General features: G+C 43.3%; 1 protein-coding gene across 1 annotated transcript; it reads right to left on the minus strand.

Moving 5' to 3' along the window:
• Nucleotides 1–517: 517 nt before the first annotated feature.
• Nucleotides 518–24,276, minus strand: gpia (glucose-6-phosphate isomerase a). The gene is made up of 18 exons (XM_083763281.1): nt 24,057–24,276; nt 22,207–22,297; nt 21,208–21,276; nt 20,483–20,602; nt 20,150–20,233; nt 18,024–18,170; nt 16,959–17,030; nt 16,205–16,249; nt 15,410–15,463; nt 14,704–14,764; nt 14,441–14,484; nt 13,437–13,589; nt 11,447–11,576; nt 8,745–8,821; nt 6,353–6,481; nt 4,183–4,258; nt 1,540–1,606; nt 518–1,068 (listed from the first exon to the last, which is right to left on the minus strand). Exons 1-18 carry the CDS (start codon nt 24,173–24,175, stop codon nt 945–947), a joined length of 1,662 nt encoding a protein of 553 aa, XP_083619407.1. The 5' UTR covers nt 24,176–24,276; the 3' UTR covers nt 518–944.
• Between the last annotated feature and the right edge of the window lie 3,542 nt (nt 24,277–27,818).

Genomic DNA, 27,818 nt, shown 5'->3' on the forward strand with positions numbered 1-27,818 from the left:
TATATAGACAACATTTTAGGCCAAAAAAAAAAAAAAGACTGGGCTCCATTTTCGTTCGAGCTTTCTAAATACACAATTTGGGGATTTAGCAGTGGGGAAGGGCTGTTACCACACTAAAGTTGGCATTTTCGTTACCAGTCTAAATCCCTAAAACACCTCCGTTACCCGTTACATTATGCATAGGAGTGGTTTGGGCGTTACAATAATTAAACCAATCACCATGCCAGTGATGCCATTGACTAAGAGATCCCTTATCCGTTGCCCGTTATGCCCAGTTCTATATTCCTTCATACATACTTAGCCTTACGGTCTAGAGCCCATGGAAGAGTGATGTGTTGTGCTGCTGAAAATGCAACCAGAGAGTTGTAGAGGCGGGTTTGTTATTACAAACACTAATTATACAGGTTTATAACTTAATATAGAATATACCGTAAACATTTTAACCTTTGAGGACAGGAATAATTATCCACCACATGGCATGTGTTGTATACCCACCAAAGCACACAAATACAAGAGCTTAAAGTGACAAATGGAACATTTATTTTGCAACTCAGTGCTGACTATGTGGTGGGGCACATTTTCACCTACAGTAATATCTGCACATTAAATGGGACATTGGGTTTCTTCCCCTCAAAAAGCTGCACATTAAATGGGAGATTGGATTTCTTCCCCTCAAAAAAGCAACCAGAAGATTCCCTTTTTAAAAAGGTAATACATATCAACATATACAGTAAAGTCTCACAACGTACATCACTCAAATTAAACATACTGGCGATGGCGAACGTAAAGTGCTCACCCTGGCGGCCAGGGGTCAAACAGCTATGGTGGGCCAGGGACTACATATAGTGAATTATAATTTAGCCAATGAGAGGACGACACTTAAATTATTCAGCCAATGGCGTTGGGTTACAAACTGAAGCTGGGAGCAGAGTGGAGGTTGTTATTCAGGCAAAGTTTTTCTTCAGGAAGCTGATGAGCCCGTTGGTGGAGGAGTCGTGGGAGGTGACCTCCGAGGCGCCTTTCAGCTCGGGTTCGATCTGCTTGGCCAGCTGCTTGCCCAGCTCCACCCTATGGGAAGGAAAGGCAAGGACTTTGTCAAACATAAAATAGAATAAAATGCATTTTCAACTTTTAACAGAATACAGTTTTGTGTCATTCAGTGTTACAATAGGTCTAATTTCATGAGAGGCCCTCAACAACTTGTAGGGATGTCCTAAGTCGATCCCGATACCATCATTTGTGTGTTTGCCGATACCGATAAAAGAGAAAAATATTTATAATACAAAAATTAAAAAGATCCTATTTTGAAGTCCACCAACCGGGAATGATTTTTATAGCTATCTAGCGCTCTATATATATATCCCTGTGTCGGAACTGTGGTTAGACTGGCATATTTGCCGATACCGATATGACCAAATAAGGGCCGATCCGATACTTTAACGATACAGTATCGGGACATCTCTAATTACAAGTTTACCTAAGATTTACAAAAGTATGTGGTTTTGTATATAATCGACATGGCAGGATTGTTTCACTTACCCCCACTGGTCATAGCTGTTGATGTCCCACATCACACCTTGCACGAAGATCTTGTGCTCGTACATGGCTGTAAAACACAGGACATGATCCAGATCAGAGTGGAAGCATAAACACAGAGGGGCCTCGTCTAGCCTTACCCCTTAGCCAATCTACAAGCGCACAACTTGTAGAAGTATATTGGCCATTTAACATTTTAACCCATTCTGACCTGAGATCAGATTCATACGAGGTTTCCGCCGGACACACACTGGTCTGATGAACCCATTCTGAACTGAGATCAGATTCTAAAAATGTCAATCGCTCTTCGATTTTTCAAAAATAGCAGACCTACAAGCTCGTATCGCGCCACTCGGTGGCGCGATATGAGCTTGTAGATCTGCTATTTTTAAATAGCTAAAGCATAACATGATGCTGACACCAAAATGGGTGCCCGGTCAGAATGGGTTAAAATGTTTTAGAAAAATACATTTATTTATTTTATTAATAAAAAGTTCATAATCATCAAGGCATAAGTGGTATAGGGTCCAGAGACAAGACACACAGAGCGCGTCTTTCTGATTTTTTGCGGCATTTCTCCATCGGGTTTTCCGAAAAACGTGTCCAGTGTGCAACCACCTTTACCTTACGGATATACTATTATCAGTCTAGAGGTTCCTTTGGGTTGAAACTTGATAGCCATGGATAAAAACAACAATCACAAAGCTCATTGGCTGACTTTATGTCTCACCAGATGATGTACTGGTTCCAGTATTGACCCCTCGTCATAGTTCAGGGTGCCTCAAACACAGTGAGAAAGAAGAAATGAAAAATCTGCACACCAATTAAGGCTCCCAAACATAGACTGTAAAAAATATGGACAAAGCGTTCCCCGGGTCTAACATGAACGTAAAATGAAGCCTGTAATAATATGCTAATTCCTGATGTAAGTCGCCATCTTTGGTACCAGCTGGCCATTGGCTGGCTCCGTTTTGTATACCAGCTGGTCATTGGCTGCCCAGACAACGAGGCGGGACTTCCCCCCCTTCTTCTCCGTTGGTTTTTATTTTGACTCGAGTGGGTGGGGAATCCCGATCATAGACTGTAACGGTAGCCACGCCCCTCAGAACATACGCGATGTTTTTTTTTCTTTATGGTCATTTTTTTAATTAATGGGACCATAATTTTCCAAAAAGAATATTATGACATTAGAAATGAGACTTTAAACTAGTGACTGGAAGAAGAAAGTATTCATGACCATGTTTATTAAGGTAATACAGTCTAGGTGAAGTTGGGCCAAAATACATGGGCCTCTATGGAGCTATGGGGCTTTTTGGGTCCGGTCCAGCGCCACAACAGGCCATTATATGAACTACCGATTTCAAATGAGGCTTCACGAAATATCTGGCTGACTGCCCCCCTGCTCCCAAAATATCTTTACTTTTAATGCTAACGTTTGGGTCCGCAGCCCTTCCTGTCCTGTAGGTCTGAGGAAGGGCTGCGGCCCGAAACGTTACCATTAAAAGTAAAGATATTTTGGAAGCCTTAATTGGTGTGCCGGATTTCTCATTTCTTCTTTATGACTTTATTTTGATCCAGCCTATAGGTATAGATGTGCGTGTCCTTTTTGACTGTTTGTTCAGCCTCCTCTACTGCCTCAAACACAGTATCACTAACAAAACCCAGGCTTACTTCCTAACAGCAGAAACACTAGCTTACTACCTAACAGCACTAACACTAGCTTACTTACTTCCTAACAGCAGAAACACTAGCTTACTACCTAACAGTACTAACACTAGCTTACTTACTTCCTAACAGCAGAAACACTAGCTTAGTTACAAATGGCAGAAACACTAGCTTACTACCTAACAGCACTAACACTAGCTTACTTACTTCCTAACAGCAGAAACACTAGCTTACTTACAAATGGCAGAAACGCTAGCTTACTTCCAGTGGCGTGCACAGACATTTAGAGGGGCAGGTGCTTAAGTGAAAAAAAAAGGGCACCTTGTGCAGCGCATTTTGGGGCGGGAACCCATTTTGGTGCTTTAGCTATTGAAAAATAGCAGATCTACAAGCTCATAGCGCGCCACCGAGTGGCGCGCTACGAGCTTGTAGGTCTGCTATTTTTCTTTAACCCATTCTGACCTGAGATCAGATTCATACGAGGTTTCCGCCGGACACACACATGGTCTGATGAACCCATTCTGACCTGAGATCAGATTAAAAAAAATGTCAGTCGCTCTTCGATTTTTCAAAAATAGCAGACCTACAAGCTCGTATCGCGCCACTCGGTGGCGCGATATGAGCTTGTAGATCTGCTATTTTTAAATAGCTAAAGCATAACATGATGCCGACACCAAAATGGGTGCCCGGTCAGAATGGGTTAATCGAAGAACCACTGACATAGAAACATAGCTTTAGATTGTGGGGGCCTAAATAATATAGAAGTTTTTTTTAATCAAGATTAGATCAATGTCACCGCATGGTCAACACACTACAACTTAAGAAAATGAAAAAAACATTTTTTTTAGCACCCCCTAGTGTCTATCTGTGCACGTGACGCCACTGCTTACTTCCTCCATCATTACATCCAAGTCCTTCCCCCTAACCAAAGATGCCACTGGGGCAAAACAAGGGCAGTCCATGCCAACACCTTTTACTTACCGACCAGAGCTCCGAGCATAAAGGGACTCAGCTTGGTGAAAACAAAAGAGTTGCTTGGTTTGTTTCCTTGGAACACCTAATGTTGGACAGGGATAAAAACAAAATGTATAATAATAATTAATTCACAATTGGGACAGAGCGTAATGCAGTTACAGACAATTTACAGTGAGGTACAAATAAGCAGACAAGTTAATGTCCTTTGGGGATGGAGTCTCGCAAGCTTAAAAGGACAACATTGTTTTTAGTTATTTTAACAAAGGTTCATGTTTTACTAGAAGTTTTGACAGGGGGGCGGGGGCATGCAAACAAGTGTCTAAATAATATGTGGTGATTTATTTATTTTTTACACTGCCATTTCTTTGTTCTTTAGTATAATCCTACTAGACCGCAGGAAATTACATCTAGTCACAACTTATCATGGGATCTATAGAGCACCGAAGTCTGACGTCACTTTCAGTAGAGGGCGTCAGTCCCCAGGTTCATGTATTTGTTTAGTTGCATTGTAATCCCCATTGAGGCGATTTTAGATCGCCTCATATAACAACTGTCATCCCGGCCGCTTCACTCATATGGATATGAAGAATCAACTGACTGAGAGAAAACGCTAATGTTACTGCTGCTGAATTAGTTAGATTTTCGCTAGAAGCAGACTGTATCATATATGAGTGACTGACTGTTGCAAACGATACAGAGACACCTCCCTGACAATAACGCAGAGACAGCTTGTTTATTTTTGGACCACAACGCTTATAGTAGACGATATTAAGATCACCCCATGTTATTCTCCATAGAGAAATTACTTCCGCGAACCAGGGGAATCGAAGGGATGAGCGAGTTACGTCAGGACTTCGGTGCTCTATTGAATGTGAAGAAGGAGGTGACAAACTGACAAATTGAGCCTACAACACAGTATGGCATTCGCCTAGTATCCCTCTACATTCAATAGATCATGTGATCTTTGTAAATAAAGACATATGTGACTAAATTTGACTGAGGGACTGCCATTGGATTTACTTGAATTTTCGTTTTCGGAGATATGGCTTATAGAGTAATGTCTTGCAGAAAACAGCGAGTTGATAAAACAGGCTTGAAAGGTTCACTTCTGTGGTCTAACATTACACCTAGCTACATTTTTGGGCATTTATTTCATGTCGATTTCAGCTCCGACACTTATTTCAGACATGCTCCATTATGTGAAGAGTCTGCCTGTGCTATTAACTTAAAAATCTATCTCCTCTGGTGAAAAGCTGTAATTTGCACAATGGCAGTCTCTCAGTCAAATCTGGTCACATATTTAGTCACTTGTTCGAATGCCCCCGCCCCCCTGTCAAAAATAGCTAAAACGAAAGAAAGCAAATAAAAAAATGTAATGTCACAACCTAAAACATGAACCTTTTGGTCCCCTCCTTTCCCCCCTCACTCAACACCAATTATCAACATTGATCTACAAGCCCAGGCGGTGGCGTAACCGTCTGGGCACCCGACCGGTAATCCAGTCGCAGTGTGCCGCGGGTTCGAGCCCGACACGGCCTTTACTGCATGTAAGGAAACGTTTTCAACTCTGGCTCTGACTGTACGACACTAGCCTGGGCACCATTTCATTTCGGTATATGATCCGGGCGGGAGCGGATTATATCGTACAGGCAGGAACAACAGGCGGCAACTTCCTTTTCCCTCAAACCGATTTTTCTAGGCTACGAGAGCTTTTATTGAGGGAAAAGGAAGGAACCTTCCTTTTCCCTCAATAAAGTTGCCGCCTGTCGTTCCTGCCTGTCGACTACAAAACAATACTACAACATGACGCAACGATATTATCCGCTCCCGACAGGATCATACGGACTTTTGAAACAGAGACCAGGCTTTCCTCCGAGGTGGTGGAAAGCCTGGTGAGGCCAGGTTAGTACGACACCCATTTGCACCCTATGCAACAATAACAAACTGGGGACGTACATGCACATGATGTGGGAGTGTCCAGATGTTTTTGGTCTAGACTAGAGTTTCAGAAGTACTATCTGAGGTAATGGGAACTAGAATTCCCCTCTTGCCTAATATTTTCTTGTTGAATGATGATTCAGCGATTGGGTTGACATTGACAATGCCACGTAGAAGACTCCATGCTCTTAGGGCTGACAGCTGCAATAAAACTGTCCTATGAGATCAGTGAACCTACTTTATGAGGCAGCAGGTTCTCCAGGGCAGGCCCTCCCATGCCGCTGGCCTCCAGTTCTTTGCGGGCCTCGTCTGAAGTCTTCCCCTTCATCAGCGCTTCCGTCTGGGCCAGAAAGTTGGCCGCCAGGATCTGAACAACACAGAATCAGGACAGACCGTTAGTGCTAGCATTAGCTTCATTAGCGGCGCGCCATCATTAGCTAAAGTGGAATCGGAGTCTTGAGTTCTTCTTCTAACCATTGAGAAATAGACAGTTTTTATTGGAAAATTAGGATCTAATTCACGCCCGCATTTTTTCCAGTCGGGCTCTTATTTTAACCCATTCTGACCTGAGATCAGATTCATACGAGGTTTCCGCCGGACACACACTGGTCTGATGAACCCATTCTGACCTGAGATCAGATTATAAAAAATGTCAGTCGCTCTTCGATTTTTCAAAAAATAGCAGACCTACAAGCTCGTATCGCGCCACTCGGTGGCGCGATATGAGCTTGTAGATCTGCTATTTTTCAATAGCTAAAGCGTGACATGATGCTAACACCAAAATGGGTGCCCGGTCAGAATGGGTTAAAATAGCCACAGTTCCAGTCTACTGAAAGCAGGTTGTCCTAGGACGCTCAACGGAGCCCAGACAGGCCTTAGATTGTCCTAGGACGCTCAACGGAGCCCAGACAGGCCTTAGATTGTCCTAGGACGCTCAACGGAGCCCAGACAGGCCTTAGATTGTCCTAGGACGCTCAACGGAGCCCAGACAGGCCTTAGATTGTCCTAGGACGCTCAACGGAGCCCAGACAGGCCTTAGATTGTCCTAGGACGCTCAACGGAGCCCAGACAGGCCTTAGATTGTCCTAGGACGCTCAACGGAGCCCAGACAGGCCTTAGATTGTCCTAGGACGCTCAACGGAGCCCAGACAGGCCTTAGATTGTCCTAGGACGCTCAACGGAGCCCAGACAGGCCTTAGATTGTCCTAGGACGCTCAACGGAGCCCAGACAGGCCTTAGATTGTCCTAGGACGCTCAACGGAGCCCAGACAGGCCTTAGATTGTCCTAGGACGCTCAACGGAGCCCAGACAGGCCTTAGATTGTCCTAGGACGCTCAACGGAGCCCAGACAGGCCTTAGATTGTCCTAGGACGCTCAACGGAGCCCAGACAGGCCTTAGATTGTCCTAGGACGCTCAACGGAGCCCAGACAGGCCTTAGATTGTCCTAGGACGCTCAACGGAGCCCAGACAGGCCTTAGATTGTCCTAGGACGCTCAACGGAGCCCAGACAGGCCTTAGATTGTCCTAGGACGCTCAACGGAGCCCAGACAGGCCTTAGATTGTCCTAGGACGCTCAACGGAGCCCAGACAGGCCTTAGATTGTCCTAGGACGCTCAACGGAGCCCAGACAGGCCTTAGATTGTCCTAGGACGCTCAACGGAGCCCAGACAGGCCTTAGATTGTCCTAGGACGCTCAACGGAGCCCAGACAGGCCTTAGATTGTCCTAGGACGCTCAACGGAGCCCAGACAGGCCTTAGATTGTCCTAGGACGCTCAACGGAGCCCAGACAGGCCTTAGATTGTCCTAGGACGCTCAACGGAGCCCAGACAGGCCTTAGATTGTCCTAGGACGCTCAACGGAGCCCAGACAGGCCTTAGATTGTCCTAGGACGCTCAACGGAGCCCAGACAGGCCTTAGATTGTCCTAGGACGCTCAACGGAGCCCAGACAGGCCTTAGATTGTCCTAGGACGCTCAACGGAGCCCAGACAGGCCTTAGATTGTCCTAGGACGCTCAACGGAGCCCAGACAGGCCTTAGATTGTCCTAGGACGCTCAACGGAGCCCAGACAGGCCTTAGATTGTCCTAGGACGCTCAACGGAGCCCAGACAGGCCTTAGATTGTCCTAGGACGCTCAACGGAGCCCAGACAGGCCTTAGATTGTCCTAGGACGCTCAACGGAGCCCAGACAGGCCTTAGATTGTCCTAGGACGCTCAACGGAGCCCAGACAGGCCTTAGATTGTCCTAGGACGCTCAACGGAGCCCAGACAGGCCTTAGATTGTCCTAGGACGCTCAACGGAGCCCAGACAGGCCTTGTTTTGTCCTAGGACGCTCAACGGAGCCCAGACAGGCCTTGTTTACAATGTGAATCCAAACCGGGCCTCTGGAGAGCTCCACATCACCGGCTCTGTGCCGTCAAAGAAACGCCGTTTTGACCAAAATGCCATCTGGGACATTAAGGAATAGGAGATGTTGGCGATTGAAAGAAACGGATAGAATGGATCATTATGTCGACGATCTAAGAAGGACGATCCAGTGTTGTGCTAACAACACTGCACGATCCATCGAATGCACTATAAAAGCGCAATTGCCATTAATCAACGGCAATGGCGTTAGTATCAAAATTACCCTGTGATGAAGGTTGTTCCTGATTGGGTTCTGTGATTGGGCAGGAATGAGGAAGTCAGCAGGAATCATTCTGGTGCCTGGTTGGATAACACAAAGAGGAGAACTGGTCAAAGATAACGCATAAGGTTGGATAACACAGAGAGGAGAACTGGTCAAAGATAACGCATAAGGTTGGATAACACAGAGAGGAGAACTGGTCAAAGATAAACGCATAAGGTTGGATAACACAGAGAGGAGAACTGGTCAAAGATAAACGCATAAGGTTGGATAACACAGAGAGGAGAACTGGTCAAAGATAAACGCATAAGGTTGGATAACACAGAGAGGAGAACTGGTCAAAGATAAACGCATAAGGTTGGATAACACAGAGAGGAGAACTGGTCAAAGATAACGCATAAGGTTGGATAACACAGAGAGGAGAACTGGTCTGGTATTTATCATTTTCATTCTGCTTTAAGCAGAATGTGACGTGTCAAACTAGGGGGATTTCATGATTCTGAAAAAAAAAAGTCCATTGCAGTCATCACAAATGTGATGAGGTTCATCACAAATGTGATGAACCTCATCACATTTGGGCAAGTGGCTACGGACGTTTTTAGCCCTTTTTATTGACTAGGATTCATGCCATTTACTCTTATCGAGTGTGATTTACAAATTGTAGATCAGAGCGTCTGCTATGGCCTGACAGAGACAATAATTCAAGCCTAGGCGTCATGCACACACACAGGCCACATGCACACCACACACACACACACACACACACACACACACACACCAGAGGTCGCTGTAGGCAACCTTTGGTACAGTAATTACCGGCTTAAGCAATTTTAAAGAAATGACAAAGACCAGAAAATATAATTCCATCCAGATATCCTGGCCAGTAAAAAAGAAAGAAAAGGCGCACGGAAATGTATCAAATGTATGTCTTGGAGGGTGATACACAGCATTGCAAAAATGGAGGTTGGCACGCATCCTACAAATCAGACTCATCCTCCAAGATGAAGGATGCAACAGGATCATGCGGTCTCTTTCTCTCTGTGTGTGTGTGTGTGAGAGAGAGAGGGGTGAGGGTTCAAAACCGCTCTCAAAGGGCACCTACGGATGGCTGCAATTCGAAACTGGCCTCTGTAAAATCTGAATCCCCCCCACCCCCCCCACCCCATTTTCCCTCACTGTATATTGTATCTTTTCCCTTTTTTTGCTTCCCATATGATGAATTTAGCTACATAGAAATGTCTATTTGTATGTCTCTAAATGTTTGTATGTCTTTAAATGTTTTGATGAATTGAACAATGTGGACCCTGTTGTAAACAAGTGTAATGCTTAATTGGGTCGTCCACTCACAGTTGACAGTCTTTGTATTGAGTTTGTGCTTAAAATGTACTGTAAATTCTACAAACTGTTAATAAATATTTCAATCAATCAATCAATCAATTCAGTGCGGTGTGTGGCCGACAGAGTGCTACACAGAGTGCTACACAGAGTGCTACACATTTCTCGGTGTGTGACCGAGAAATACATTCTCCGCAGCCGTTAAGAAATGTATTAATTTGAAACCGAAAGACCACGGTTCCTTAGGGCGTATTGAACCGTGTATGCCGCACCAAACAGTTCGGTTTAACTTGGGTCTTTTAACTTCTTATAACTTAAAAGTACTAAAAGAACTATAAAGTGAAAAATAGAACGCAGTGAAAAAACTATATTATGTTCATTATGCTTCTCCTTTGGGATTAATAAAGTATACCGTTATATCCATATATCTACATTTAAAAATGTAAAATTGATAAGACAATTGTGAGAGAAAAAAAACTCAATTAATTCAGGTCTTTTTATCGTTAGTGGCAGAAATGGGATTCCTTCCCTACTATATTCACTTTCACCACATTCATGTCTACATGAATGTGTCTACATGAATCAAAATAAGAATTCTGTTGCTTATTGCAAACTATGCATCGCACTCGTACGAGACAGTGTGTGTGTGTTAATGTTACAGTAGTTAGTACCTTGATGAATGAGCTGATAGAAGGCATGCTGTCCATTGGTCCAGACAGTGTGTGTGTGTTAATGTTACAGTAGTACCTTGATGAATGAGCTGATAGAAGGCATGCTGTCCATTGGTCCAGACAGTGTGTGTGTGTTAATGTTACAGTAGTACCTTGATGAATGAGCTGATAGAAGGCATGCTGTCCATTGGTCCAGACAGTGTGTGTGTGTGTGTTAATGTTACAGTAGTACCTTGATGAATGAGCTGATAGAAGGCATGCTGTCCATTGGTCCAGACAGTGTGTGTGTGTGTGTTAATGTTACAGTAGTACCTTGATGAATGAGCTGATAGAAGGCATGCTGTCCGTTGGTCCAGACAGTGTGTGTGTGTTAATGTTACAGTATTAGTACCTTGATGAATGAGCTGATAGAAGGCATGCTGTCCGTTGGTCCAGACAGTGTGTGTGTGTTAATGTTACAGTAGTACCTTGATGAATGAGCTGATAGAAGGCATGCTGTCCATTGGTCCAGACAGTGTGTGTGTGTGTTAATGTTACAGTAGTACCTTGATGAATGAGCTGATAGAAGGCATGCTGTCCGTTGGTCCAGACAGTGTGTGTGGGTTAATGTTACAGTAGTACCTTGATGAATGAGCTGATAGAAGGCATGCTGTCCGTTGGTCCAGACAGTGTGTGTGTGTGTTAATGTTACAGTAGTACCTTGATGAATGAGCTGATAGAAGGCATGCTGTCCGTTGGTCCCGGGCTCTCCCCAGACGATGGGTCCAGTGTGGTATGCGACCCGGGTGCCACTTTTGCTGATATACTTTCCGTTGGATTCCATGTCGCCCTGGTTGGCGTGGACCACAAACAGAAGATCACATTCACAATCAGACACAGCACAGCTTCTCTATCTCTGCCATCTGGACAGCAACCAGGCTTCCCTGATGGCGACCAGACCAACGCTCCAGGGGGCCTCCTAGCACTTACAGTAAAACTAAAACTTTTCTTCCTGGACTAATATATACTAATATATATATATTTGTCAAGCTTGGGAAAGAAGACTCCTTTTGGCTGGCTCCTTTTTTAATTTTCAAAACGTTTTATATATCAAATCTGTGCATTTAAATCAACAGGCAGGATGTATACACACACTGTATTATCTTATACTGTATATTAGAATTGCCTTGGACCAACCATGGAAAGGTATGTCCATTTATGGAGAGACTATTCTGGCACGCTGACAGCGCATATCAGTGACACCAGCGAGGTTTAGATACAGTAAGTGACATTGCATGGTGATATCAGGAGCCTTAATGGAGCCTTCACAGAGACCTGGCCTCTTCACAGAGCACGACCAGGGACTGCTACCATATTACATTATACCACTACTCTGTCATTTATCTTAACAGTCTTATACCACTATATATATATATATATTATCTGACATCACTCTTATGCCATATTATATTAATCTTACACTATTAAATGCATTAGTATTGCTACTACTTGTCTCTCCCTCTCCTCTCTCTCTTTCTGTACCCTGACACGGTCGAGGTGGGGAGGGAGTTTTTCGTACCACTGTAGCAATAGTAGGGACTTTAAGCAACGGCGGCTACGGCAGTCTGCTCCGGCAACCGGAAATGGATCAGTGCTCGATACATAAACCTGCTCTCCGTCGCAGCCCTTTCTACTACAGAAGAACCTACACTTACACGTAGTGTCTACAACGCCATGTCATAACCATGTTTATTGAAATTATAGCCGTCATACATTTACACCGATCACCTCTCTTAAGCTGTGTAATGTGTTGTCATATTAACCCGTTTATCCTCTTTCCACTGCTGATCATGTCCAGCGCATGTAAGAATTAAGCAATATCGGCAAGTTAGCTGACGTGCGTATGATGTTTGACACACGCTGCGTACCAATGTCGCCATCGCCGACGGCTGTTTGCTTAACGGTTTTGACAGCTACGGCGTCATAGCCGCCGTACTTCCGCCTAGCGGAGCAGTCCTGAAAACAGTCGTTGCTTAAAGTCCCTATTGCTTGATCTCTATCGGTTCTCTGCTCTACATGTAAGTGTCTTGAGACAACTGTATGTGATTTGACACTTTAATAAAAATTGAATATCACAAGCTCTTACAGTTTGTATATTTCTTCTCAATAGAAAAAAACAAGTATGGATAAAATCCGCAAATCCCGGAATACCCTGATGACATCAATATGATGTCATAGACGACAGACACACATACAGACAGTACAAAAATCTCCAAATATGTGCATAAAAAGGGATACAGATAAACAAGGGTACGACAGGTATTGCATAACCAGGTGGGACATGCATTCCCCACTTGTGTGGTCCTAATTTACACACACAATATTTATTGATTTAGTCAAATGGTGGTACAAACAAGTCTCTTTTACAAGACTCAGTACATATAACCTGTCCCGTTGTCCCAACAGATGTTATGTCCCCATCTCCTGTCTTTCTTTCTACCTCGGTCTGCTAGCTCTACCCAGTTCTCTCTATCCTTTGTTCTGCTTGACTACTGACCACAATGTAAACAAGCCATTGTGCTCTTCTGGGTATTTCAATCCTCTTAGCAGACCCTGTATTAACAAAACGCCCGCGGTCTCCCGAGGCGAACCTTGTATTGACCCGTGCTTTCCTCGAACTATGCTTGCTCTACACAAAAACCAAACCAACCTGCTGGAAGTAGGCAGCAAAGCGGTGCATGTACTGGTCGTAGGGCAGCATGGCGTGGGTCTCGGCTTGGAAGAAGTTGATGTACCAGACGCCCAGCACCGCCAGAAGCACCGGCACGTTCTGCTCCAGAGGCGTGTTGCGGAAATGATTGTCCTGAGGTGGGATTTAGAAACCAACGGTGACCAACTATAACGCAAAAGGCCTCATTAGTGTCCCAAAGCAACATTCGATCATTTAGACAAATTCAGGGGGTGCATACTTAGTTTAGACTAGTCATTGGTTAGACATGGGTTAGGGTAAGGTTAGGTTTAGGTGTGCTGCCCCGTGGGAGGTTAGGTTTAGGGTGAGGGTTTGAGATTGTAGGACTAATGACTGGTCTAACCAATGACTAGTCTAAACCCCAAATTCAGTCTTGCCCATGTACTGAAATAACTAGTTGTGACTGACTTCTAGTTGTCCTAGCCTATAGTTCTGTTCATCTCTTTCTTTATTGGACTGCGCCAAGGCCAGTGTAGTTAAAGGTATATTCAGTGATTTCACTCAAAAAACCTTAAGTTTCGTTTTTGACTGGGACCTAAGCCTTTCATCCAATCAGGATAGAGAGTCAAAAACGAAACCTAAGGTTTTTTGACCCCCAGGGGTTAACTGGGGACAGGGAGGAACTCCTTATATGGTCAGCACACTCTATAGTAGAGAGGATTATCACAACAAAACAAAGAAATAAGTGATATTTGAATTAAGTGAAATCACTGAATATACCTTTAACTAGATGACTGCAAATTCCAAACCTACAGTGTCTGAACTATAGCCAGCTGGATGTACTGGCAGATATTCTTCAAAGCAGCCTCCCTCGGGGCAACTTTGATATCAAAATAATAAGAGTACGCAAGACTTAGTCATTTCAAAAGGAATCAAATTCAGTGGAAGTAATATTGCCCTCAGTTGCCAGAACAATACTGAATACTGCCTCCGGGGAGGGAAGGGAGGAAGAAAAGTGTGCCTACCATCCAGTGTGCACCGGCAAGAAGCTGCTCAAAGTTATCAAATCCTACAGGACAGGAGTGGAAACACAGAGGAACACTTTGACAATACTTAAACACAGTTTAAATACTTCCAAGATGAGCAGGGAAATTTGATGCACAATTACACATTTCGGTAATGAGCATAACAAAGCATATTCACATACATAACAGTTATAACATGGTTAACAACCCTTGTTTATGACAACACCATACAGTAGATTTATGAGCGGTTCCAGCAGACATACCTATGTGCAGTGCAATGGACATGCCAATAGCTGACCACAGTGAGTAGCGGCCTCCGACCCACTGAAATATGCAAACATGACATAACGGTCACCAAACCAATCAGAGCAACACACAGACATGACCCAGTTTCTCAGACAAAGGCCACAATTCATCAAAAATGTCAGGACAATTTTTGATGTCATCGAGGATTGTTCATGATTTCGCAGGCCGGCGTATGCCGACCTGAAATCCTTTCGTGGCATCTTGTAATTGTTTCATTCTAATCTGGGTAAGATATTATAATATAATAATTAGTTAATATTTAATGGCTTGGTATGTTCAACTTATAGTTGCCACTGAACAATCCAGCAAAAGACAGTTTGGGAAACGTTTTGCAAACTTAAACTACATAAAAACTTGACCTGGCTCGGGTCTGATGCTATGCATGCTACAGTCGCTCTTCAGGGCCCTTACCAGAGCCATGCAAAGAATGCAAAACAAAACAAAGTGCAGATTGTTTTTCAAAAGGGGGTAAAAGGGCCATTTACATTACAAATAATTTTCATACAGGCATGTCATTCTCAAAGCTTTATCCACATTTCCGTTAATATTTGCCTCGTGGCATCATCATCACATAACGTGCATGGTCTTTATACCGTTGACAAAAGAAAGTGTTGATTTTTTGATTTTATTATATAAAAGCATACAGTAACGGTGAATACTTACATCCCAGAACTCAAACATGTTTTCTGTATCAATGCCAAAGTCCTTCACTTTGGGCTAGAAGAAAAAGGAGAGGAGATCAAAGTAAAATATCACCGAAAGGTTAAAGGACAACTTTAGATTTTTCAACCAAGGTTCATGTTTTAGGTTGTTATTAGAGAAACTAAAAGGTGAGTGTTATTTTTCTTTCATTTGCTGCTTTCTTTTGTTTTGGGGATTTTTGCAGTTTTTGATAGGGGGGCGGGGGCATTCGAGCATGGGGCTAAATATGTATTTTTTTACAAAATATTATGGCGATTTATTATTTTGTTATTTACTATAGTCCTACTAAACCCCAAGAAATTACATCAGACCACAAAAGATCACAGGATCTATTGAATGTGACAAACTGACATATTGAGCCTATACACACAGTATAAGCCTTCCCCCAGTAGGCTACCTTCACATTCAGTAGTTCTTGTGATCTGCTGTTGCCAGATGTAATTTCTTGGCGTTTATTAGGACTATAGTAAACCATGAAAAAAAACAATCACCGTAAAATTATGTAAAAAAGTACATATTTAGCCCCATGCTCGAATGCCCCCGCCCCCCTGTCAAAAAGAGCTAAAATCCCTAAAACAAAAGAAAGCAGCAAATGAAGAAAAAAAATGAGACTCATCTTTTACTTTCTCTAATAACCACCTAAAACATGAACCTTGGTTGAAAAAAACTAAAGTTGTCCTTTAAATTAATTTATCCAGCATGGCAAAGGCATGATGATATGAGAGGACCAGTGTCATTTAGAAATGGAAAACTTACTGCGTTGGTGGACAGGGCTACAAAATGCTTGGCGACTGCAGATTTCTGTAACAAAGAGAGGAGAGAGAGAGAGGAACATGCATTAAGATGATGACAATGACATGGGCATGATGTGACACTTGTCTTGTATTTATATTTAATGCACTTATCAAATCCATCTTCTCGTACGACGGTAGGGAAAACCCTGTGGCCTCATGGGTATTCAGAACAATGACATTTGGGCAGTGCAGTGTTGATTTTGACAGCAAATAGTGATTTTAGTCATAGTCTCTTGAATAGTTTATTTAGTTTTAGTCAAATTTTTGTCACCGGCAATGTTTTAGTGAAATATAAGATTTTAGTCGACTAAATCTACAGTTGATTTAGTAGACTAAAATATATTTTGGCAGGCCTTGATGCCGTGGTAATGACTGATTTTACACAGTGCGCCGCGTCGAGCTTGTAGATAGTCTATTTTCAGCATGCAACAAAGTGTAAAATGACTTATACTGGATCCCTTGTCCACTATAGTCCCTTTCGTTGACGAAATTGTCAATATATTTAGTCTTAGTCTTCATAGTTTAAGTTTAATTTAGTTTTTGTTAGTGAAAAAAAAAAGCTAGAATATTTTTCATATATCATATCATATATATATCATAGTATTAGTCGACAAAATGAACACTGGATGCGTGCATGTATCAACTCCATCTTTTCATACCGCGGTAGGGAAAACACTGTGGCCTCAACATGGTATTGAGAACAACAATCAACTCACGTCTTTTGCCGTCTGGAGGAACCAATCCCTGGCAGACTCACCGTTGGTGATGGTCTCTTGGGTGGTGAATGTCTAAAAAAGGTTGATAACACAAACGGGGAGAATAAACAGCTATTCTGTGTTGATACCACCCCAAACTGTTTATGTCCATGTCAAGTCAATCACAACCGTAATAACTAGATCCTGAGCGATACATCTGTCAGATTATATTGACATAAACGCAGGTATATCATAATCGGCGTATAATGTGGTCAAATACGGACCAATATGACACAATGCCAAAAGGATTCTAGGGATCCTTTATAAATAACGATAAATAAAACAATTTCTAATAGTAAAGTAATATTGGACAATAGGGTTTAATTGCTAAACTGCATGTGGTGGACAGCATTTTAATACAATATTCATGTCGACGGGTGAGAAGAAGCACAGCTTGCAGAGTGTAGTGGGTGGGACCAGAGCCTTAGATATAGACAGAGTTACGCAAACTGCGTTCACTTCATGGGGCTTCAGTCCAATGGCGGCTCTCGAGAATGGGGACAACCAACTGGGACAAGTCCTGGACCGGAAGTAGGCAGAAATGCATTGGAATCAGGGCAACAGCCCAGCTTTAAAGGGGTGAAGGCTGTCTTACTGAGACAACATGTAGTGCAGGAAGTAAGTGAGGCCAGTGTCTATGATATCAGAGCTCACTGCTAAAATCTAAAATAAGTAAAACCACATATTATTACACACATAAAGGCCCCCAGGAAAGTGTCCCTTTAATGATCTTAAATCCCTTTATTTTAGATTGTTTTGTAGTAATAGTACGACATAAACATTACAGAGGCTTTAGTTGTTACTGTACAATACTTTAAAACAGTTGTCATGTTGCACAACATGCCTAAAATAGCTCTTATTTGCACCGCCCTCGTTGAAAACAATGCATTTCCAACTCCAGCTTGTCTCAGTCCAGGCTGCATGAACAGCGCTCGGTTTCTGCCCCCTCAATGTCGTAACTCTTCTATTAGATGGCTCTGGGTGGGGCTTAGTGAAGGGTCCATTCATTGTGCTTATTACTCATACCTTGGAAGCGATGATGAACAGCGTGGTCTCTGCGTTGAGTTGAGCCAGGGTCTTGGCCATGTGCGTGCCGTCAATGTTGGACACAAACCACACATTGGGTCCGCCTTCCGAGTATGGTTTCAGAGCCTCTGTCACCATCAGTGGACCCTGCACAGCACAGAGCGCACACACAACGCACACACATCAGTGGACCCTGCACAGCACAGAGCGCACACACACACATCAGTGGACCCTGCACAGCACAGAGCGCACACACAACGGAAATCAATGTTCCTGCTGCGTCACGGCGGGTAATGCATTGTGATGTCTGACCTTTTCCCACGAGGGAGGACATAAAATGGCTCCTTTGTTTGCCCTGATGCGTGGTGTCATATGGTGTCATTATGCAAGTGTATTGTTTTTTAGTCTCAGGATCATATGTCTTTCTGTCAGACGTCTTGATTCATTAACCCATTCAGGCCTAAGGCCGATTCTAAAAACACCTCTAAATCCTGACCTAAGGTTTCTGGAAAAACTTCAAATATTGATATAGCAGAATCATTTTTTTTTTACATTTTTCAATACTGTACATACTGTACAGAACCCAAATATGGGTTCCCGGCCTGAGGGGGTAAGATACCAATAGGGGTTCCCGCCCACAGTGATGTGTGACTAGCAGGGTATCATTTTTAATAGCTCATGTCTGTGAACAAAATTAATTCGAGGACAGAAAAGCCAAATTTCATTTAACATTGTGGGAATTTTCAGAGGGCCGGAGGAGGAGATCAACTTTGACAAAATGGCACACTGTAATTGGTCATGTCTCACGAATGGCACACTGTAATTGGTCATGTCTCACGGATGGCACACTGTAATTGGTCATGTCTCACGGATGGCACACTGTAATTGGTCATGTCTCACGGATGGCATACTGTAATTGGTCATGTCTCACGAATGGCATACTGTAATTGGTCATGTCTCACGAATGGCACACTGTAATTGGTCATGTCTCACGAATGGCACACTGTAATTGGTCATGTCTCACGAATGGCATACTGTAATTGGTCATGTCTCACGAATGGCACACTGTAATTGGTCATGTCTCACGGATGGCATACTGTAATTGGTCATGTCTCACGAATGGAGACATGCAGAAAGATTAGATTTGATGCATTGGAAATAAAATAATCTAATATGTTATACTGGTGAATTTTATTAATTTTTGCATTTCCTCCCTGAGTGAAGGAGTGACAAAAATTAAAAATTCATGCAGATTTTGTGACGTAGGACGCAAAATGCCTCTCCCCACGCGAGCCAGACAATTATATCGAACCAACAAAAAAAAAGGTACTTCCGGCAGACTTCCGGGTGCTTCAAACGCCACTGAGCAACTTACATTACATTACAATGAACAACATGCCAAACGTTTTAGGAAAGAAAAGAGAAAATAAAAGCATACCGGTACCATATGCTAGTCATTTCATCCATTGACCACGCACGAGCGCATAGCCTGCCCTACAGTATACGTGCAGGGAATAAGGTATACCGCCTAAAAAACCTAATCCTAGACCATACATGGGCAACTGGCGGCCCAGGGGACACATGTGGCCCCACCTTCACTTAACCCTCAGGTTAATATCAGAGCATTGATGTTATGGATTTCAGCTAATTACTAGTATTAAAACGTTATCGTCTTTTCTTATGCATGTCCAATGTATTTGTATTTAGTTCACAAAGTTAACATAGCTATAACTAAATGCATTTGAAATTAAATAAAATAAAGTGACTTTTCAGGATTTCAATTTAAAAAATAGAAAAAGAAATACAAGCTCAAAACGCGTCACACTGCGACGCGTTTTGAGCTTGTAGATCAGCTGTTTTTGCTAAGACAGTAATATGCAATGTGGCCCATCTGGAGTGAGTGTGGAAATACAGTGGCCCTCTCCATTGTCAAAAGGTTCCCACCCCTGACCTAGACTATAGCACTGGTTGGGGCCATTCACTTCTTCACACAGATTTTTCCTTCCGGTCCAGGGAATCGAACCTTTCAGCTACAAGTGCGCTCCTCTAACTTTTAGAGCCACCGCTGCCCCAAAAAAATACATTCAACTCGACTCATTAAACTGGACGTAGAAATGAACTCTCACCAGATCAGAGCCTCCGATGCCGATGTTGACCACATCAGTGATGGCCTTTCCACTGAAGCCCTTCCACTCCCCACTACGTACTCTCTGCAGTCAAAATAAACACAACAGTAAATTGGCAAAGTTAAATTAAGTGTCTTTTATTTACAACATTGCTCTTATTTTAAAAAATACACTACATTATGCAACTACAAGACAAGGTTTCAAAACCACACAAATAAAATACTTCAATTTGGAAGTCCTGCACAAAAGTTGCATAGTCATGCACACAAACTGCATGTACACACGCACAGACTAAAGTATACACTCACAGAAATGTAATACTATATTACTCACGTGACAAAAGCCCTTCATCTTGTTGAGCACCCCGTTGACCTCTGGCATGACGTCCTTACCATCGACATGGATCGGCGTGTTTGAGCGATTACGTAGGGCAACGTGGAGCACAGCACGACCCTATACACACACACACACACACACACACACACGAACAAACAGTGATGGCCACATCTTGCCTTACCCCTTATTAGCCACATTTTACTATTCTTAAAAATATTTTAAAGTAGTTCAGCATCATGAGCTTGTAGATTCGCTATTTGAAATGTTTTTTTTCAAAATAGTTTTAGGGATAAGGGGTAAGGCGGTGTGCAAGATAGGGCCCTGAATCTACTATCCAACCTTGGCTGCGTTATCTTTGAATGCATCTTTACTAGTCTGCACAAATTGCTGTGTCACGGTGAGGATGTTACGTAACTTTGCATCATAGTGCCGTCTGTGTGAAAGAGGACGGTTCCCCTGAATGACCAAACAGAGCGTGTGCTGCAACAAGCAGCAAACCCAGCCAGTGTGCACTGCAGGCGCCATTGTGCGCATGAGGCGGTCAAACTGATAAACCACGACATATAACTATGGCGTTATAACAGTACGCAATATTTGTTCCTCTGCCAAAATTAGGACATAAGCCCCTGATAGAATTGTGCACTTTCATAAAGCTTTCACACAATGTGGAAATGCACTAGAAGGTGTTGAAACTTTTTCAGATACTGTTAGCAAGTCAGTACCTCTGTGAAGTTGATCTTTTCTCCTGAGAACATCTTCTCTCTGGCCTCCTCGACTCCTCTGGACTTGGCCTGGGAACAAACAAACAAACAAACAAACAAACAGGGACACCATTTACTATTTACTAAATCAATGTATTGCCCATAGAGTAGATATTAGGATCAGCAACACTGCGTGTACCAACACTTTGGGCAGTTATTTCTTTAGCAATCTTAGGTTGCTCCATTTTAACAAGTAAAATTTTCCTCATTTTGAGCGATAATGAGTTACCACATTCTCAGAGATGTTAGCGTAACACTAGACCACAATTTCCAAGAAAAGGCGTTAGTGGAACACCTCAGTACAATGTCCTTGTTTGGGCTCAAGACCATTGTCCCCGTTTTTACTACCCTGTTTCGCACCAGTAAGAGGAGGAAGGGGCAGGGGGGGGGCAAGGCGTCGAGACGGCCCTATAGTTACAGTTAGTTATCGTGAAAACTCCTACATTTGATCATCCATTTATTCCATGAGATTAGACCATAGACCATTTTATGGTTTTATCCAGAATGTTTGGAGCGTCGCTCCAAATGATGCGACGTAGCGCTGCACTGGGGGAGGGAGAGGAGGGGCCGGGGCTGACAGACAGATCGGTGAGATCCAATCAAAGCAAATCTCTGCCCGCGACGCGCCCCTCAGACCCCTCTAGACCAGAAACCTAACACATTAGCTCAGGCTACTTACAGATAAACAGCTGATATATATGATATGAATTATGAAGACAACCATCATCATTTCATATGTAGGGGAAGGCTTTGAGAGGCTGACAAGCTCTTTGACTACGGACAGAATGAGCTTAAGGCTGATCAAGTTTGACAGCTGCAGCCTAAACACCATACAGTCACGCGCGCACACACTGTCACACACGCACACACACACAGAGACCGTGTGTCGGGGTTGTGCACTAAAGACAGACAAAGGAGGAAACGCTATTGTTACAGAGGAAGAGCATTGAGTTACAGTACCATGGACAATAGCAGAGTCATGACTTCCTCGTTGATGAGATTCTTGGAGTAGTCCAGCAGGATCTCTCCATCGTCTGTCTGAAGGGTTGTGCTGTCAGAGATAAGATGATGAGAGCCTTGTCGTACATTCAGCATACTTATACATACTGTACACACCTTTAGGGTAGCTCTTGTCCTATGTGTATTGCTGTATTGATTTATTTGTTTGTTTCATGGTTGTTTGTACAGTATGCTGTGAACAAGGTGGACAACAAGGTGGACAACATCGGAAACAAAGCTTCAGCTTTTTTGTGTATAGTCCACGTTGGCGTTTTCTAAATTGACTATTGTAAAAATAATAAACTGCCAATAAAGTATTCTATCCATTTATAATACAATTCTGATCCTTGTTTACGGGTACCAGTGGCTTGCTGAAATGAAAGCCTGGGTATCGAGGCTAGTGGCTGATGAAAATGAAAAAAAGGAGAGCGGGTAAGAGCTGGGGGGAATGGTCAGTCATACATACATTTATGCAGACTGGCAGCTCCATTTTTATAAATACTGTTCACAGACTCTGCAGTTGCCAACTTACCATAGCACTTTACTTTATTGATTGATAAAAGTATCGACTGATCATAGGATCGATAATGACAAAATCGTGCAGGAAGAGGCAACATTACTGCCCCCCCCCCCCCTGGTGGTCAGATGTTGAATTGGAATCTACGAATAAACGTGCAGCCTTGGAAAACCCAATTCTGACGAATGAATGGCCACTGAATGGGCCCGGTGGACACTGAATGGGCCCGGTGGACACTGAATGGGCCCGGTGGACACTGAATGGGCCCGGTGGACACTGAATGGGCCCGGTGGACACTGAATGGGCCCGGCTCAACCAAACAACAAAAGAAAGATCACTGTCAAGAGGAAATGGTCAAGTAAAGTAGGCCTAAAGGCCCCGAGTTATACAAGTAGTGCTTATTTCTGGTTTTATCCTCTTTAATAGCAGATTTTGTATTGACCTGTACTTTCTTTCGTTGAACTGTATATTCTACAAAGTACAAACTGTTCATAAAATGTTCAAATCAATTCACTCGTCGGAGGAAGGATGCTCCCTCAGAATTATAGCCCCATATTATGCTCCCTCAGAATCGGATGGATGATGTGCAAACCTGCACGTAGCAGGCTGTGCTTTAATTCACATGTGACAGAAGAGGAGGAAACGCCTTCCTTTGCTGCAGTCAAACTGACACTTTAATCCATTTAAAAAGAAAACGTAAAATTGTCACGTAGCAGCTAGGTTACCGGTTACATGTAATAGCACTGCCACTACATAGAAATGTGTCCTCGAAACGCACTTTAAACTGTTGTGGTGGACTCCAGGATTCACACGCCGAGGTCACGAAGCGAATCGTGATACGAGCCCTGTATGGCGGGTTAGGGTTAGCCATGGCAGCCAGCCAGCCGGCTATAGCTGCCTGCTATACTAGCATTAGCCTGCTATAATAATATCGCTACATGATGAGGCCTTCAGCTCATCTGAGACAGACTTTATTAAAGTCGAAGCTGAAGATTCCCCCCAAAAAACGACCAAAAAGGTCCCAATTTACGTGGATCAAGTTGCCAAATGAAGCCACTTCGAAACAATGACCTTGTAAACTAACTCATACATCATAAAGCCACAGTGCACTGTACTGTACACTGTTACAGTAAGTGTGTAATGTAAAGAACGCGTTTTACTCTTTGGTCCTGCAAAAATGGCGTTACATTGAATCTCATCATCACCTGACATTAAAGAACTGTTGCGTTCTGTCAGTGTGTGTACAGAGTACAGACAGCTCATGCAGACAGTTACGAAACAAACACACGCCTACCTGAATTTGCTGAACCTCTCCTTGTCCGCATCAAACATGGCTCTCATGTTGAGATTCCCGGCGTGGGTTTTGTACCATTGCTCGAGTTTGGCGTAGTTCGGATCGCTTGCAAGTGCCATGGTGATAAGGTGATGGTACGGTGGTCCCTACTAGAGTCTAGTTCCCTTCCAGAGAGACAGAAGAGCTGAGTGAGTGAGTGAGATGTGAGTCTGGACTCTGGGGACGTTAAAGGAACGGAAGGGGTCGGGACTACAATGCAGAGGAATGGTTTGACCGCTCTGCACCAATGACAGGCCCCAGGTGTTACCACTCCTACTATGACCGTCCGTGTCGGCTCCGCCCACCTCGCAGACTGACAGAAAGCCTAGAGGGCAGACCTCCCTCCCTCTCTCTCTCATCATCCCAAAGCCAAGCATCTTCTTGTCATTTGTTCAGTTCCATTCCATCACATCACATCACATCACATCACGGTCACCCACATTGCTACTTCAGTTCTGCACGCGTGTGTGTGTGTGTGTTTGTGTGTGTGTGTGTGTAGGGCAGGATTTACCCTCCCAAGGGCCCCCGGACTAGACAAAATTTCAGGGGCCCCCTGGGCGGTGCAGAAAAAGTCGCTGTGCATGGCAGACTGCCATGCACAGCGACATTGACAGGGGTTTCCCCAGCTACCCCACAACACAGCGTCACTGTCTGCAGTGCAGACAGCAGAGCAGAAGCTCTCAATGTTTTAACCATAATACTAAATATACAGTCGGGGGGCCCCGGGCTGCAGCCCACCCTAGGCCAATGTACGCGTGTAGGCTACTTCTGTGCCTGTAACGCATGTAACTGGAGAACCGTTCGCCCCGGCCCCCACCGACTTCAAATTCGACACACACGTTCCACACCCCGCACCGCAGGGAGTGCAGTGCCCAGTGTCGAGTCGGTCGGATCCACGGTTGTTCAGAACCACCACAAAAGGCCTCTGCCCGGACCCCGGACAGGGCCCCTGCCCTTGGTCCATATATGGAGCTGGCCTGTTCTGACATCACAACTAAAATCTCCATATATGAGAATAAAAGGGACACAGACAGATGTGGAACGGGTATAGCCTGACGTAAACAGAGACATTTCTGGTCTAGAGGGGCGGGTCGCGCCTCACAAATGCGCGCACCCTGATTGGATCTCATCGATCTGTCCGTCACCCCCGGCCCCTCCTCTCCCCCCTAGTGCAGCGCTACGTCACATCATTTAGAGCGACGCCCACCCGGAAGGGTTGACTCCCACTTTTAGACTGGTTCAGCCCACAGCTTTTTCCAGGCTTTCATCTTTCGCGCAGACGAAATGAAAGCCTGGGTATCGAGGCTAGAACGGGTACAACAACGGGTAGTGCATAGTCGGGTGGGGCATGGATCTCCAACTTCCATCGTTACTGACTCGGTGCTCTACAGCCTGCCACCGGTATAGTATGAGTATGACGTACATTTTCCTTGTCAATGAGGACAAAAATACCGATTTGCTCGTCCACATCTGACGTAAATTCTCCATTCATTGTCAATGGGAATTTAATGTTTGTGTAAGACAAAGATCTATACACTAGTAATATACACGCTGAATATAGGAGGCCCTCAAAAAGTGAAATAGATTCAATTGGTTGGCATATTTTGTCTGAGTAGAAGGAGCTTTTAAGTTAATCTTTAAGGCCAGACCGCACATGCAACTCCTTGCAACATATAATATGGATATGCAACTTCTTGCAACTGGCAGTTCAGTTGCGACTAGTTAGTGTGGTTGCCCGAATGGGCAACCAGACTCTTGTAACTGTGACACTTTATTATTTCACTGGAGTAGTCTTTATTTTGACGCTTTATACCTCCCACACTGTACGCTGTACGCACTTGAGCCAAATTGACCGGAAAAATCGGGAATCGTGTGCTTGTATTTTGTTAAGAGAAATGTTGTATAGTTTAATTGATATGAATTTATTAGTGAATTAAGTTTCCCCATTGACATGAATGGGAAAAGGCAAAAATTCACATTCAAGTATTTGTTCCTCGGAGACTGTAATCACTATAGTTACAAAACTTTTAGGGATAATTCAACATTATCCCTAAAATTATTTAACCCTAAAATTTTATCGGTCGGCCTCATGGTGGCGCTATAACAGCCCACTTTACCTTTTGGCTTATAACTCTTGAACCGTAGGTCGTAAAATCAAAATGATTTTTTCCCTGGATTCCTTGGGTCATGACGCATCTCCCCATATAGGCCACGCCCATTTTCGCCATGATAGATTTTCCGCCATTTTGAATTTTGTCCAAAACACACTTTTTGCTTTTCCTCCTACAGATTTTGTCCAAATCTCACAGAAATCGGCACACGTGATCTCTGGACCCATCCAATTAAAACTGAACTGCAGAATTTTGAAAGTGCGTATCGTTCGGCCGTAATCGTCTTCCGAAGTTAGTAGGAGGGGCCTATATCACAAAAAATGCCATAAATCACGAACGGAATGTCCAATCCATCCCACATTTCAAGCACATGTCCGGGGTGGTTCAATCAACCAAGTTCTAAAAGCAATTCCATTTTCATCCATAGGGGGTGCCGCAAATGCGAGAAATGTAACCGTTTGTCGCAAAAACATGAATTTCGGGGGTTAAATCCCCTCCGAATTACTTACGCATGATCTAAGGCGTGACTTGAAATTGTAATTGGCTGGCAATACTAGTGGGAGGGGCATATGTAAGCCACTGCGGCAACCACACTCTGCAATTTTTTAAAATTGCGAATTTTCTATTTTGTGATGCCTTTGACAGATGTTTGTAGAAGTCGTTCAGTTATTGTTACATCATTTTGTAATTAACCTCTTAAGTCCTACATAATATATACACTTAGTCGCACAACAATGTTCAATTGTAAAAATGGCTGATCTACAAACTCACAACACAGCATTGTGAGGCTGTTTTTGAACATTTGTAAAGGATAATTTCACATGTTTCAAGTGATTAAAGGATGGATGGCTTTGCCGGCATTTAATGTGAATCACCACCAGCCCAGGTGAAATGTATGCATAGTTCTTGTGAGGCTGGAATCTATTTTACAGTATGGCTCTAGATGCGGAACATAGAAATGTTATGTCAGATTTTCACATTCAGAACCGTGTTAATCAGACCAGTGTGTGTCCATGTGGAAACCTCGTATGAATCTGATCTCAGGTCAGAATGGGTTAATCAGACCAGTGTGTGTCCATGTGGAAACCTCGTATGAATCTGATCTCAGGTCAGAATGGGTTAAATACTACTGAAGTTTCACTTGTAAGTTTGGGTAAGAAACTGTTTTTTTTTTGTTTTTTTTATCAGCTTGCAGAGACTTTTTGTCTAATCACGTGGTCTGGTTCTTTATTTTCTTTTACTTTATACGATAAAGCGTCCAGTACAGGAGTTATGTACAATTTGTCAATTTGCAGGTATTTAGAACAAAATTATAGACTCAAAATCTATACATGCTGCAAGTGCTCCGTCTTCCAATAAATAAGGTTTATCAAGTAGAAATACATGTTTGGTTATGGTGACATACATTTTGTGCGTTGTACATTTACATGACATTGGCAGTTATAAATAAAATTGATATCAATTAACATGTTTTGAGTACTGAGTTATTTCACCGAGCTGGTTCAGTTCAGGTGAAGAAGTTTAAATGGTTTAATGTTTGAAATTATGTTAATTTATTTATTATTAGCCAAATTTGTTTGATACATATCAAGTAGTGTCTAATGGGGGTCTA

The sequence above is a fragment of the Protomyctophum parallelum genome, assembly GCF_964188405.1.
Source record: "Protomyctophum parallelum genome assembly, chromosome: 4".
NCBI lineage: Eukaryota > Metazoa > Chordata > Actinopteri > Myctophiformes > Myctophidae > Protomyctophum > Protomyctophum parallelum.

Excerpts from the sequence above, each read along its gene's own strand:
- gpia (XM_083763281.1), bottom strand. The coding sequence starts at position 24,175 with ATGGCACTTGCAAGCGATCCGAACTACGCCAAACTCGAGCAATGGTAC. Across the intron at positions 20,603-21,207 it reads AAAAGATCAACTTCACAGAG|GGTCGTGCTGTGCTCCACGT; the intron begins GTACTGACTTGC and ends GTGTGTGTATAG. Across the intron at positions 13,590-14,440 it reads TTGCCGGTGCACACTGGATG|GACAATCATTTCCGCAACAC; the intron begins GTAGGCACACTT and ends ATCCCACCTCAG.